Here is a 15,801-nt window from a genome sequence, read left to right as displayed (position 1 = left end):
CTTCTGGCTTCTTAGATACTGTTTAATATTAGTTTTGTAGATTAAATGTTAGCGGCCCTGAAATTAAGAGACACAAGTGTCTTGGTCCTTTGATTACTGCACATTATTTTAAACTGCTTTAAGTTACATAAGGAGTAATTAATTTCATTAATTAGCATAACATTAACCGACTGCTATATATAACTCACTCGCCTTGTGTCACTCTCTCAGGAGGGTTGATATGATCCTACTGCTTATATTAAAAATTTTGCTTCCCTGGGTACAGTCAAGTGTAAGGAAATTAAACAAGCTTTTATTAAGAACGAGTTGTCAAAGTTTTTGTCCTTAAATTTCTATAAAATGAAATGCAATTTCTACAATTTTTCTACTATGATATAGATAGGCTGTTTTTCTGTGTAAACTTATGATGTTTGTTGCCATTTGCCCTGGATTCATCTTTGATATGTTTTAAATTAAGCTTGCAGGAATTTTTTGTTTCTACCATGCATGTACTATGTGTAAAGTAATCTGTAGAAAACTACACAAGTGTTTTATTCCATGAAAACCTGAAGTTAATGCCAAGGGATATATTTTAATATTACCAAATGAACAGCTTTCAAGTAGAAGTATGGTTTGTGTCAAATAGAATAAGAAAATTAGAACAATTCTGAGATTATATATTAAACAGATGAAATAAACTTTAATTTGATTACTAATAATGTAAAATGTGTTGCAGAATAGGATGACTCAAGTTGAATTGTATTGAGTGATACTAAGCTGCCACATTTGTCCCTTACATAAGATTTCTAAGAACTAGTGTTGATTTCTAAAAAGCTTTTAATTTATCTTTCACTAGTATATGAGAATAATCTAGTTGTTTTTGAGTTATGCCAGGCAGTGGACTTCCAGCCCTGTCTTCCTTAGTATTTAAAACCAGGCCTGCGCACCTTTATTTTAAACACAAGATCATCTCTGACAAAAGACCGTGTCCGGAATTTACCTCTACATCCTACTAATTTAAACTACCAGCGTCAAACCAAGGTTATTCTCATATAGAGACCTCCAGTAACCTTCTTGTGTTTATTCCCATGTGAGATATACCTTCAGAACTCAGATTCTGTCCTGAGGAATGTTCACATTGTTATCCATACCGACACTCAGCTGCAGTTGTGCAATACAGGGACTCATAGTTGTCACGTTACTGTAAAACAAATTGGAACCTGGTTGTTTGAAATCAGGCTTACAGGTCTTCCATAACAGCTAGTTGTGTGCACAATTGTAAGTCGTTGTTGTATGAAAATATCCTTCCTTGAGGTCTCTTCAAATATGTCAACTCTGTTTTGTACACACAAAAAAGATTTGCCTTTTCAGTATGCATCTATCATCTTAATTGGAAACTACCAAGAACAAATTTCTTATATTTATAAATTTGTTTGGATATTTGTGTTTGAAGTTTAACATTTTTACCTTTCCATTGCCAATTCAATATATGTAGTTCAGATACAGTAGATCCCCTTGCCTTTTGATTTAATTGTAGTGCTGGCCTTGATTTATATTCTTTTTTCTGTTTGAAATGACTGTTTCATTATAAAATCAAAATGAATGTTTGTATTCATTTTGAAATGACTGTTTCATTATTAAATCAAAATGAATGTTTGTATTCAAAATGTTTATAGGCAATTCTGAATACAATCAAATCTAGGTAAAAACATTTTAAGGATTATTCAATATTGTGAAGGTTAAAGACCCTAGGCCTTTAACCTCACCTTGAAATCAAGCCAATGTGTTATAAAGGCATTTTTCCTTCCAAGGCATTACTAAAACACTGTGAAATAAAGGTGTCAGGGCTTGCTTTGTTTTAAAGGACATGGCTGGTTAACAAAGACAAAGAGCCGAGCTAAGAACATTTCATGTTATTTATGTATTTGGGTGTTTATATGCTTTTCCCTGCTATACTGCATGTTAGTAATCAAATGTTAATGAGCGTTTCTGTTGTGGAAAATAGTCATTATCAGATCCCTGTCCCCCCTCCCATTTACCCTTGGAGCCTGAGGCAACAGGAAAACTGTTCAGGAAAAGTCTCCTCTTTGTTCCCTTTCTAGTAGAATAAGCAATTTCTCACCGAATGAACTTTATTATATCTCTGGATGACTCAAGTTAAATTTTGCCCATTAATTTTTAAATCGAGTGATACTAAGCTTTATCAAATGCTAGGGAATCTAATTTGGATTATTGTATTTCATTAATTACTTGATAGACAAAGCATACTTTTCAATGTAGATTTTTTGTGCTGTTTAATTAATTAGCATGTTTTCTCTTTTAATTAAAGCCATTTTTTTAAATTAAAGCCCACAGCAAAACACATATATAATTTGTTTGTAATTAGTCCTTAATTGGTGGTAGTCGAAGCTTAGCACCCTCGGTTTCTTTTTTCATGATTGCCATTTTATTACCAGTCAGTCATTAATTAAACTGTTTTTCTAATTAGCTTATAAAACTGTTGATGGCACATTATTGTAAATGTGAGTTCAAAGCTTGCTAATAAGCTTCCCTACTCAGAAGAGCTAAGATAAAGGAATAAGCACAAAGCAGGCGAACTTTCATACTTTTTTCCCCAAAGATGATAGTGTGTTATGTATCTAGAATCAGATTATTTTAAAGAAAATAGAGAAGCGCATAGTACTTTAGGGTGTTACATCTTCCCATGAGTTTTCCTTGTACTTTATGGAGCTCCAGTAATGCTGTTTGCTAAACAGCCGAGTCAAGATAATGTGAACATGATTTGTTCTGCCAAATAATAGATTATTATATACTAGTTAAATTACTGTTCACTCAGACAAATTGTGAACAGTATCAATATATAGCATAGATCATAAGGAATTATTGAAAATAAAACATACCAGGCTAATATTTTATTTTAATTGTGAGGTTTTCTGTTTTTAGTGCTGTCCTTAAAATATAAGCTGGCATTTGTTTTATAGTTTTTAAAGGGTAAAAAACATCCAAAATAGTTGTTGGTGCATAGCATTAATTAATAGTTGTTCTTTTTTATATTATTTCATGAGGACCTTCAACCATTCATATCCCTTGCCAAAATTCAGATATTTGTCACGTTTTAGCAAGAAAATGTGTTTGCGTCTTCAATTACCAGCTTTACTATCAAATGGTTGTTGAAAAAAAGTAGCTGGCATGTTTTAGACTCTTCATTCATGATACTTTGAAGCTCCTCACATAAACCTTACCTTACTTCTCAGTTCACAAGTCTCTTCGTTCTTCTTACGAAGGTAAAGGCACATTCAATCACATGAAGCGGTGCAATGAGAAACAGTGACAGGAAATTTGAATCAGAGATTGCAAATAAATTCCAATGCACAGCTGCAGAAAATGACAGCTCCGTTAAGGCATATTAACACATATGATCCTTGTCATCATGCCACTTGTGTATCACTTGATCAGTGAAGAACCCCTATTCAGGTCCAAGCTTAGTTTAGGACTGTGGATTAAGACCTTTGGCCCATATAGCATGTTTGCTAGTACAGTAGCTTGGTGGTTCAGGGATCTCAACCACTAATTTCTTGAAAGAAGCCAGAGTATTGGGTCCAACAAAATACCTTGATAGCCTGTCCCTTACCACAACAGACAGTCCTTAGTTTAAAAGAAGAGTCTCAGTTTCAAATGCACTTCCCTGTAGTCCATACCCTGTAGTCTTGTATCCTCTGGCCTGTGTTTCACTATTGATTCTGAAGAAGTCTATTGGATTGACACTCTCAGCCAATGTGTTTGCAATCAGAGCAGTGAATGGGCAGTTATCTATGAGAGTTTGTACGATTGGAATTGGCCGGATGGTACCTGCTGCGCCTCCCAGGAGATTGAATGGCCCAGTTCCCATCCAGCAGGTACCACCTGGCCCATTCGTTGTCATTCCATGTACAGCAGGTACCACCCTCCCTTATTCCATGTTCTGATCATAAACAGATCAGGTGACACATGAGCTCAAAAATGTATAGGTCAGAGTAAATGTTTATCTTACTTTGGTTTTTACATTTTTATTTATTTTGTCTTGAATCAGTTGATTATGTAGCCTTGAATGGCTTCACCTTGTATTTTTGACTATATTATTTAGATAGTATGAAGATATTCTTATCATTAGAAAAAGTCAACAAAAGTGTCTTTGTATTCATAATAATGTCTCGGAATATATAGAACATCCTCCACAACAGGATGTTGATTAACTATAGCCATTTTGATTTTCAGTTTTAGTATATATTGGTATTTTAAAAACACTCCACAGACTTTTAAATACTTTTATAAAGTATATTAGTCTTGTCATGGGACTAACAAAAAGTAACAAATCTTGTGTAATTTGTCATTTTTTACTTTCACTTGTTACCATTGTCTACAAAATACGACAAATTTATAACTCAGCTTTCATTTATTCTTTTGCAATCACAGCTCTAAGATTTACCTTCTGCATAATTTTAGTGGTTTATAATATAGTATGATGTTAATCAATTCTTTAGCATTTTATTAAGGAGAAACACAACTCTGCATCTGTAAATCTAACTAGTAGATGGATTTCAAAACCACTGGAGTGAACTAATGTGATTGTTGTTGCACTTCTCTGGTTGTGGTAATTTTGAAAAACTGCATAATAACTCGTCTGCAAAATGAATTTGAAATGAGTCAGTTATTCCAGAAAAAGAAAAACATGGCAGAATACATGTGTTTAGTAGCAAAGTGCGACTGAATAAATTTACAAGAATGGTTGAAATTATATCTAGCGGCTTGTTATGGACTGCCAAGTATTGTCTTCTCACTTTAAAGTTATATACTGTATATAGGATTTATGCGATATATTTACTTTTGCAGAATTGGTTCAACTTTTAACCATTCTGTTTCTTTGCCAAGAATCAAACATTTTACAAATGAAAACAACAAATTATTTTGCCAAAAAACTGAGATAAGCATATTCTAGACTGTATACTTATTTTCACCTCATCTTACAGAATCACTCGCCATTCACTGTACTATCACAGAGAGGGTGGTAAAACGCCTTTATGATAGACATTGTAGCTAGTCTATACATTAATGTAAATTGTAAGGATACAGTTCATGGATCATGTTCATGAAAAAAAAAGATTCTTTTACAAAATATTTGCTTTTTTAACATGTAAAATTCCTTCAGAGGTTAATTGTGGTAAGTTATTTATGGTTGTGTAATTAAGGAGCTCAGAAGCACAATGCAACTAAGTTAAACTTTCTTAAGCAGATCACACAATTAACATTAACTAGTGCTTTTTTATTTTGAGTCCACCTCAAGTCATGCAGAGTGCGAATTTTCACACTGTATCCTTCCATCAATACATATTGTGCCTAGAACCAAGGAAAGGTGTCTTGTTTGAAATCACATCCCTGGTTGTACTGTCTGTTCATAGCATATTATTGTGTTATCTGTGTTCTTGTTTATCTTGTTTTCTGTTACAGAATTGTCGGGGTTTGTGTTAGATTAAATAACACATTGTGCGAAAAACTGGCACGAATGACTGGCACTGGTGATAAAAGGCGCAAGTAAATATCTGTCAGAGTTGAATCAATAGGGCATTGCACTATCTTCTTCAGGCCATTATTGAGGAGTCAACCAGCATCTCAGCCCATTATGGATGAATAAAGATGGAACATTACAGATATGATTGACAATCGAAAATATTGCTGTCAATGTTTCACCCCCTAGTGGATGAATTTCTGTAGTGTCAAAAGAATGAATGCTGCAGAGATTCACAAGGTAGTTGTTTTAAAGACCTTTAGAACATTAATACCACTGAAATAACATTTATTGTAATAAAGATGGTGCCAAATGCGGTTAACTGTTCAGTGCACCTAAAGTTGAAGATAAGAAAGGGTCACCAAATTATCTTCCTCTAACTTGCTGAATACAGTATGCTATAAACATGGGGTATGTTGTATGACTCAATAGAACAAAGAGCACACAGGCTGTTTAAAGCCATTTGCATTCTTCCTCTTTTTATTGTTCTGTTTTCTTTAATTTCTATATCTTTGCCAGATTCTGATGTGAAAACATTTGGCACTAAGAAGAGTGTATCCGAGGGGGAAAAAAATCCTGAAAAGTGGATCAAAAAGTAAATGAAAAATAATGTCATATTACTGAAAATATGAGAGGCTAATTTGTGCCGACTTTTTGCTAATTTTGTTCCAGCCACAGAAAGAAGAGCTGTCACCTGCTCTGTGCAGCGGCGATGACAGTGCCAGTGATCCATGAAATAAGCTGCCGCTGGCTTTGTTCTGATAAGAATGAACAAATCTGCACAATGTACTGCTCTCGGAATCTCATTTTCATACTTGCATGCAGGCTAAAAGAAATAAGCTGTTTGCAGGCTTGATTAATCAGACATTTGAGGGGTTTTTGTCTCTTTGATCTGTTCCGTCTCCTAGGTAACTTGGTTGACATTAATGTCGAGCTTCAGTAAAGACAATCAAGAACTGTAGACTGAACTGATAAAAAAATTAAAGACCTTTAACGCTTTAAATATAGTTACAGTTCTGCTCTGTATTTTTAAAAGGTTTTTATTTTGTTTTTGGAAAAAAATTTGAGGACAGAACGGTTTAAAGACCTTAGCATAAGAAATCTCCCCACATGGAAAGCAGGTTAATTTGGGTAATCCCTGTGTAGAACAATAAAAATCTCTGGGTGTAAACCTCAAAAGAAGTCATTTAGCATCCCCTAAATTGATCTTGACTCAGAATAATGCTTTTTATGTAATGATTTGGGTTTTTGCAAGAAATAAAGGAGAGCTTTGCAGAGATCGCAGACAATTTAATAAACCTCGGATTTACTCTCTGTTGATGTTATTGCCAAGTGAGCTTTTAGCACCTACACCAGTTTACATGGTTCTTGCAGCCCTAGAAAATTATCTTTCAGCAATCTACACTTAACATGAGTATGATCAGCCATTATAACTTACCCTTTTTTAAACATTTTACTAGAAAACATGATTTACGGGTTTAAAACCTATAAAAAATTGTGAGGAATTAAAAAACTGTCACAGTGTGTTAGCTTCAGGTTATGCAGACGCTTTTACAAATCTTCCAAGTGACTGTATAGATGAATGCCTCAAGGGCCCAGCCGGAGCCCAGCTCTTGCAGCCAGCTAAAGCCCTTATCTTAAATCCAAGCAAAGTACCATTAATCTTTTTGAAAGACCTTTATGGCTTTTAATGTATCCCAAATTAGAACATTTTACACCCTTGGTTCCTGAAATATGGTGATAAAAAGCCTTTAGAGTTTAATTTTTCCTGACTGCTCGCTCTGACCTCCTTAATCCCAGCATGCATTATAAGATATTTTAGTTTCAGTCTTTCTAATAAAGTTTATCCCAGTTAATTATAATTGAAACATTTTTTTTTCTCCAGGTTTTTTCAACTAGAGAAATAGTGACACATTTCTTCATTACTCAAAGATTTTTTCTCTCTGTGTACTTTAATTCATTCTGTTTTTGATTATTATTCTGTATTACAAAAGGGTTGTAGTCATTTGTTCAAAGTATAAAATTATCTCAGTAGTATCCTGGAAAGCTGGATTCAGTTTTTATCTAGAATATTTATAGCTAGTCATAACTGGGGTTGCTGATTTATCTTAATGGAATTGCTGTAGTTTAGGAATTCAGAAGATTTATTACTCGATATTGTAATGATTAACATCCCCAAAGTCCATTATATATAGAAGATAGATTTTATATAATCTAGTTTACTGGGTTGTTAATCTCAGTTTGAGTAATTTTGTGTGCCTCTTGAAGCCCTGAAACAATATAGACATTTCTCAATCACACTACCTTTACTGCTTTTCTTGCACAAAGTCTTGGAAGTTACTTTGAAATTGTGCACTCAGATGTCCAGCTGTTTGTGTGGAAAACAACAAAGAGAATGTAGCATAGGTGATGTTCCAGATTTCTTATAAGTGAAAAGGGTATGATGTGAACAGACTATTCAGATCATTAATTTATTATTTTAGACTTCTGCCTCCCTGTTTATAGGTTACTATATGGTGTATCAATGTCTACATCAATGCACACAGGCACTGCACGTTGATTGCCTGCACGTTGCACGTCAATTGACTAGTCACTTTGAATGCTGGTAAATTTATCGTGATGTCTCGGCTATTAAACCCAAGAATACCAACTTAAGCAAACAGACTTAATTTTTAGAATTATTGGGAAAAAAAATATTTAACAGCTGTGAAGTCAGTTCTTTTCTAATTCAATTTACAATAGTAAGAATATACTGCTTTCAAGACCAAAACAACAAACACTGAAGGAAATCAAGTCATCACGTTTCTGCCTTGGCCTGGCCAGCAACAGACATAAACATCATTGAGGATGCTTGATCATTGCACTGAAACAATGTTTTCTTACACCCTCATCTTGGGACTCACTCAGATGGATTTTGTCGATAATACTGTTTGTTTTTTTTCTTTTTATAACTTTATAACAGAATATTTTACCACAGTGTGTGTGCTAGCTGCAGGTGCAGTATTAGGGAAAATCACCTCTAAATTACAATGAACTAGTTGCTTAAAAACATGATATAACAAGAAATGTTCTCTCACAAATTTTACTCTTCACTATGAGATTAGACCAACTCCCAACACAGAAAAGTTGATGTCCAAACCAAATAACCTGTGCCTGTACATTCTTACGTACATTTAGGCACGCTCTATGACACATAGAGCCTCATAAACTAAGGGTCATTTTAGTTAGACAAAACAAATGAAAACACCCTTTGCCTTGTGGAATGTGTAGTTCCTTCAGCCACTGTGGCAAATGCAAGAACATGCATTTTCTCAATTGAAAATTACAAAGGCTGTAACATAAAAGTGTCCCCATTTTCCCTCCCTCCATGTTCGCTCCTAATTGTTGGATGTAAAACATCACTTTTTTGTTGGAAGTATTCTTTATGTGGTGCATTGAAAATGAATTGGGATGATGCAGATTGAAAAGTCTTTCAAAAAATAAGAACCTAGAGTAGCTGTATGACATATCTTGTTTGTGCCATTTCTAAATAACGTAAAGTACAGACATCTTCACATTCGAGTTAAAGAGGCTTTTTGTGCCCCTGCCATTTTCAATTATAGAGTCAGAATTGTTCCCCAGAATCAACACACTTGTGTTCTTATCTCAGAAAGCATGGTGGGTATTTGGAAACGTTTGTCTAGTCACATGCCACAGAACAAGGTTTTACTTCCAGGCTCAAAATAGCACACAAAAATGGATGTGCAGTCCATAGAGAATAATTGTATTAATCTAACAAATTCAGCAAACATTTTTAAAAGTTAATTGTCTGAAACTTATATGTATAATTTTTATTATATATTTAGGTAATGTATGTTTTCACTACTGATTATTATAATTATAATAACGTTATTATACTGAAATTTTGATAAATTTCATATCATGCATGTTATGTTTAAAGAGAGTACAATCTCTCAGTTAAAGAAATGTTAGGTATAGGAAATTTCCTTTCCTGGTTAAGGACATGACAGGTGTCCGACGACAAACTATCACGAAGGTCGCAAAGCTGTAATCCTGGGCTACTCAACATGTAGCCCTTCCAGTCCACTCCATTGCAGAATTTTGCTACAGCCAGCTCTTCAGTTATTGAATTGGTAATTAACATGATCAGTATAGCAAAGTGCTGGCTGAATGAATGAGTTGCAGTAGAGGAAGCTGAATAGCCCTGTCATTGTCTATAACACTGTAGGCTTTTTTAAAATAAAGATAACATATTACTTCACCAGGTAAGTCAGATGTAAACAAATTATTTACAATGGAACACGTTAAAGTTTATATCGTGCTGAAAAAAGAAAAGAAACACAATGTTTCGGCTGTGGAGCTTTTTTCTGGTCTTCAGGCTTCAGGCTTCACAGCCGAAACATTGTGTCTTTTTTCTCCATGGAATAAACCTTTACTTGTTCATGTGCATCCTACACATACTGAAGCTGCTACCAGCTTGAACTTACTATTTACAATGACATGAGGAACAGTACATTTTTATACAGCATGGTGTCTTACTAGAGCAAAATGGGTGATGTATCTTGCTCAGGGGTACAATAATTGTGCGTCAGCTGACGTGTACCTTCAAACCTCTATTTAGCAGCAGAAAATATAAACCTAAGTAGTTGTGGCTGCCAAGAAACTTTAAAAAAATTACAAAAAGATATTTAAATTTATTAAAGATGTGTTTTTCTGTATATTTTGTAATTCTATGGACTAGGAGTGAGTGTAAGGGTGATAATCAAATATCCAATTGATAGCATTATTAATGACTTACAGTATTAAAGACTCCATGTATTATCACTTATAAACCAGATTTGGTCTATATACAGTACTTATATTAATCTAAACGCACAAATTTAAAAGATGGAACAACTACTTATGCTCATTCCTTGTTTACTGATGAGGAATTGGATAACTATTACTTTCCCTCGTTGTTTCTTGTATATATTGTCTGTCCATATTTGTCTGTATAGTGTGAATATCATTTGTGAATTTTATGCACATTTAAAGCTGTAGTGTGAAAGTACTTGAAATGGGGTAAAGAAACAAGTTTTCATCATATTCTGAAACACCTTTTCCTGATTTCCTGAAGCACGTTTTAAGAGGCCAAACCTAGATATTCATGCACAGAATTGCAGGTTATACACCAGACTTGAGGCTGTACATTTGATGACGTAACATGTTGCTCTCTTTGTATAGACGGCTGTGAAAATTGCAAAATCTGCAGATTGCCGTGACTTTGTGAAAGCCAAACAGGAAGCTGAAGCATCAAGGGAGGCCCAGAAAAGAAAGAAACAAGTTGCTTGGGGGTTCGTCATTTTCTTCCTATTAACTTTTATAGTTGTGAGTTAAATCTGAGGAAGATTCGCATACCACATTTATTACTGTCATTACTGTAATAACTGGTTCCAACTTGCATTCCCACACATATTCCTACTCCTACTGGCAATTACCTAAGCCTTTATGAAAGAAATTATACTATGTTTCTAGAGAGAAAAAAAATACATTTGCTGGGTTTTTTTTTGCACATTTCATTCTTAACATATTTTATCAAAGGTGAACACAAAAAATACAATTTTTATAGATATTACTATCTATTTTTGTAATTAAAAAAAGTAAAAAGGAAACAGACAAGTTTCCTTTTAGTATTTTGATAGTACTAGTACTTAATGTCTGTAAATGTTAGATAAAATGTAAAGAAAAAATAATGATTGTGTCAAAGCAGACCAGTAATTTCAGAGATTTTAGATGCGAGCATAGAAACTCCGATACCTGCCAAAGCAGAATCGATTGTGAAAATATTGAAGCAGGCATCCACTATTAAACTTATGTAAGTACCTTCATCTAGTTTGAAGAAACTGAAACTGTAATGAAGTCTAGATTTCCATGTTCTGTGCTCAAATGTATAATTGTTATCTACTGTAGATAGTAAAAAGAAAGCTGGATTTGGGTACTAGTGTTTTTGAGAACTTAATTAGATAAAAATACAGATTTTTTCTTGACAATGGTTCTGTTCAATATAAACTCTTTCATATATGCAGAACATATAACATATGTAGAACAACCAGAATACAGTAAAAGTACATTTACAATCTTGAAAATATAAAGTATTTTAGTAAAAAATGCAGTTTTACCCAATGCTGGCATGACAGCTAGTTTTGTTTAGTACTTGCATATGATTTTTGATTTGATTAGGGTTAGAAATGAATTCCTTTCAAAAGAAGAAAGCTGTTTAATTGGTTTGACAATTTTTTAGCTGTTACTCTAATTAACATTACCACATTAAGAGCTAATTTATTGTTTATAAATTAGGTCAATTTAATCTGCACACATCTACACATGGAATGAGGTGGTAAATGGCAATTAGCTCCTGAACTGCCTAACAAAGCAGAAAACATGGCAATTGTGGTGCGCTAATACAAATCTGCAGGCAAAGCAAGTTGCATCACTCATAGGGTGTGGCATGCTTAGCTGTTTTTCTGTTTTACGGTGAACATAACATTGCTATGCGTTTTATTTTCCAAAAGAAAGGTGATGATGCATTAAAAGTGCATCAAATAAGAACTGTTGTGTTTTATAATTTCTTATTATATATTGTGGTACAGAAAGAGGCCATGTTGTGGAAGTAGGTGCATTTCACACTAACATAAAACGAGTTTAGGAGCTACAGAATTACAGAAAACTTAGTGTACTGAAGATAAAATGAGCCCAGATTTGCAGAGACAGTCAGAATAAGCTTAAAAGGCCATCTAACACAGGCTGTATGTGGATGTGTGGTCTATTTTACGAAGCAGAAGTGAGAAGGAGCTAAAAACTGATCAGAATGATTTTAACAACTTTAGTTTGTGATGGTAAAGAGTCTTGCTGTCCAGTCTCAGATAAGAATTGCCTTTTGGTTTTGGTTTGCTTGTCATACTGGTGTTTGTGTTACAATAAAGTGCCAGAGAATGAAAGGTATTTTTTTCTACTTTGGGTTTAAAAGATGCTCTGACACAACCTTCTACCATTTAATTATTAATAGGCATTTGTTTAAAGATCCTCATAAGGTCCTAAAAGGTTGATTTTTTTAAAGCTTCTAAGTTCAGTGACAAGTCAAAATATAGTATATAGCTACTTCAACTTAAAATGTTTAAAGTATGAAAAGTAGTGCTTCTTTGTCTTGTTTTTTATGTTTTATTGTTTTTAATACTCTCTGCAGCAGTGCAGTGGCACACAGCATGATTTAACTGCTAAAATGAAAACTTTATGCATTATTTCAGGTTTGAAGCCAAGAAAAGATGGGAGACAAAAAGCAACATGGGCTACATGTAATATTTTCACATTTCAAGACCAGACGTGGGTTCCTGCCACAGATTAGAAATGCAGCTGTGGAAAACATACATCTCTTTTGTTTTTTTATCGCTCAATTGCAGGATGATTGGCAAATAATAAAGGTTTCCTTAGATTATAAAGTTTCACTTTTTATGGCTCATATTTTGTTTTAAAAAGGAAATTAGGCAAGTTAAATTTTTGAATATCCAATTAGTATTATTTTTTCTATTCTAGTGTTAGTTATTCACAGTGCCATAGATGGGTGGTTTTTAGCCTTCTTGTTATTTGAAACAAATTACGACTCACACTAACCTTCACTTAAATAAATAAAAGCATATCAAAGAACTCCCATGAATATTATTTGGATCAAGGTACCTTCTCAAAATTGCTGACAGACTCTTAGATCATGTATGTCATTAAGTCTTGCTCTGTGTTATTCATAACATACCACGAATGAAGTACTTTTGCACACATATGATAAAAACGGCACAAGTAAAAACAGTACCTTGTGTGCTTATATTGGGGACTCAGAATAATGTTATTCAAATTTTGCTCTTCACAAAACTCTTAACTTCCTGTGAGTAGAAGCATAAAGGAACTTCTCTTAAGCTTTCCTATTAACATCTTTGCCTGTAATCAACAATTCCTGAAACAATTTTATGATAAATTGCAATAGGTGTCACAAACATATGGTAATAATTTTCAAAATTAATTTTAAAACCGACTGTTAACAGTTTTTAATTTTGGATTGGCAGCAAAACATATGTCTTGGCCTTTTTTATTTCTCATTTCAAAACAATATGCCTCAATGTTACCTCTGTCAAAGGCTGAAAAGCACATTAGATTTAGCCTTTTGTAACATGTTGGCTACAAAACCATTGCTGACAAACAGATGCAAAACAATCGCTTCAATGTACAAAGAAACGCCTTATGAAACATTAATATTAGCAATCATACTAATGGGATGGCAATGAAAATAAGCATTTGAGTCACTATAGCAATTTCATTAGCATTATTTAAGCTACATTTGCTCAATTAAAAATGAAAAAAAAATTGGGAATCACTGTTCTAAATGAAACATCAGAAATTCTTTAGATTTGTATAAAAATTATAAACTGAAATTGATTTTTTTTAAGTGGTTGTCTTCTTCAATATAATTACTATGCAAACATGAATGTGATAGCTATCAACAGTTCTTTAAAAAAGCCTAGAATCAAATTTTTCTCTGAATGTTGTGCTTATATTTTCTTCATTACTAGAAATGCAAAATCGTCACTAAAAATACAAAGAAGCAGCAGCAATGGTAGGTACATACATGTACAATATACTTAAATACAGTGTAGTTTGTTTGATTCATGTGATTTTTTTATTTTTAGCTTTACGTATGTCAAAAATCCTGCTCTTTATTTTTCCACAGTGCACAAAGCAAATCTCTGTTATGTTGCTTGTGAACTTAAGGAAAGAGCCATTGTGTATGATTTATATATTTGAATATTGTTGATTAATTTATTGTCTCAAATCAATACAATAATGTGTGCTACTGATAAAATCTACTAATAAAATAAGTCTTTAGTTTCAATATGGAATCCAACTTCTTGGAAGCATTGTCTAATTGTAGACATTAAAAAATGAAATATCACATTGTATCTTAATGTTGACTTTCACTGTATTAAGCTTTCCTGGAATGCTCAGAAAACTGGAATGCTGCAAGGAATGTACAGAAATAGAAACATTTACATTTTTATGTTATTAATATGGTAATATATTTTAAAAAATAAACGTCCATCCAAGAAAGGGGTTTTAAAGCGTTTGATTTGGCTAACTGTTAATTAATTGTAACATTCACTCTAATTTTAATTTGACAAGCAATTTTGATAGGCTGGGAAGTGAACAGAGCAACCCAAATTTAATGTTGTTCATTTCCTTTAGAAAGTTGGGCATCCATCCAGTTCTTGACTTGCACACCGATAATAGGATGTTATATCTGTGACTGTAATCCAAAGTAATTGAACATGTAATTCCCTGGTTGAGTGTGACAGATCTTTACAGAGCAAAATGTGAGCAGCATGAACGAAAAGTTGTCTGTTATTTGTTACAAGACATAAAAGTCACAAAGCCAGAGTGATTTTGGACGTACTGTACCATACAACAGCAATCATGCAGTGGTTTGATGAAAAGTTAAACACGTGTTTTTGCTGCCTGTGGATAAGCATGTTGATTTGGGGGAATTTAAAGGAACAGTTTTTTTTCAGTAAGGTAGGTATTTATCTCTCATGTTCCTGTTTAATCAGTCTGGTTATTCCTCCCTACTGCCTGATTGCTGGAGCAGCAATATGAGGATTGTAATTTTTTTTTTCATTGGTGCATAACCCTACTAACCTCCAACCACAGCTCCCATAAATATTTTTTGTATAAAATAAAAGGAGCCAGTTTTGCATCTTTGGTTGCTTTATTTTACTGTAACCATTCAACAACAAATACTGTGTATAAGGGAAAAAAAAGTAGGAAAACATTTTAAAAAATCATAGACAAATTATGCTTTTTGAGCAATAATTTCAATATGCTGTTTATTTTTGGTGCACTTTTTACAGGAGGGCAATTATATTCTCCAGCAGATGCTTGGGATATTCAAGTAATCACTACATTAAGGAAAACAGACTGTGCAGATTAAAACCTTCTTTGGACATGTTTATCAATGTGGTGAATGCCATTTACAAACATGATCACATCACTGTCCAAACAAGATGTTACTGTACAACGTACAGTACATTTTCCTTACCGTATTTACTCCTTGAGTGTCTTATAACGGTGTTGAAGAGTATCCTGTTTACTACTATACTATGTGTTGGATCGAGCTTTGTGCAGTGGGGATGGGCTTTTACAAATGAGGTCATTTTTTATATGTAGATATGCAATACTTGCAGATTAAATACTGTATATATTTA

General features: G+C 33.6%; 1 protein-coding gene across 2 annotated transcripts in view; it reads left to right on the top strand.

Annotated features, from left to right (window-relative positions):
• Positions 1–14,435, top strand: part of fam204a (family with sequence similarity 204 member A) — a 34,733-nt gene extending 20,298 nt beyond the window's left edge. For both annotated transcript variants that reach the window (XM_088635473.1, XM_088635472.1), the window contains 2 exons: positions 10,745–10,854; positions 12,805–14,435. In XM_088635473.1, the coding sequence (XP_088491599.1) occupies positions 10,745–10,854; positions 12,805–12,856 (162 nt within the window). In that variant the 3' untranslated portion in view covers positions 12,857–14,435. The remainder of the gene's footprint in view (positions 1–10,744; positions 10,855–12,804) is intronic.
• Positions 14,436–15,801: the final 1,366 nt, after the last annotated feature.

This window comes from Lepisosteus platostomus, chromosome 6 (genome assembly GCF_059453375.1).
Source record: "Lepisosteus platostomus isolate fLepPlt1 chromosome 6, fLepPlt1.hap1, whole genome shotgun sequence".
In the NCBI taxonomy this organism is placed as follows: Eukaryota; Metazoa; Chordata; class Actinopteri; order Semionotiformes; family Lepisosteidae; genus Lepisosteus; species Lepisosteus platostomus.
The sequence above is the reverse complement of the archived record's forward strand: the minus strand, read 5'-3'. Positions and strand labels throughout refer to the sequence as shown.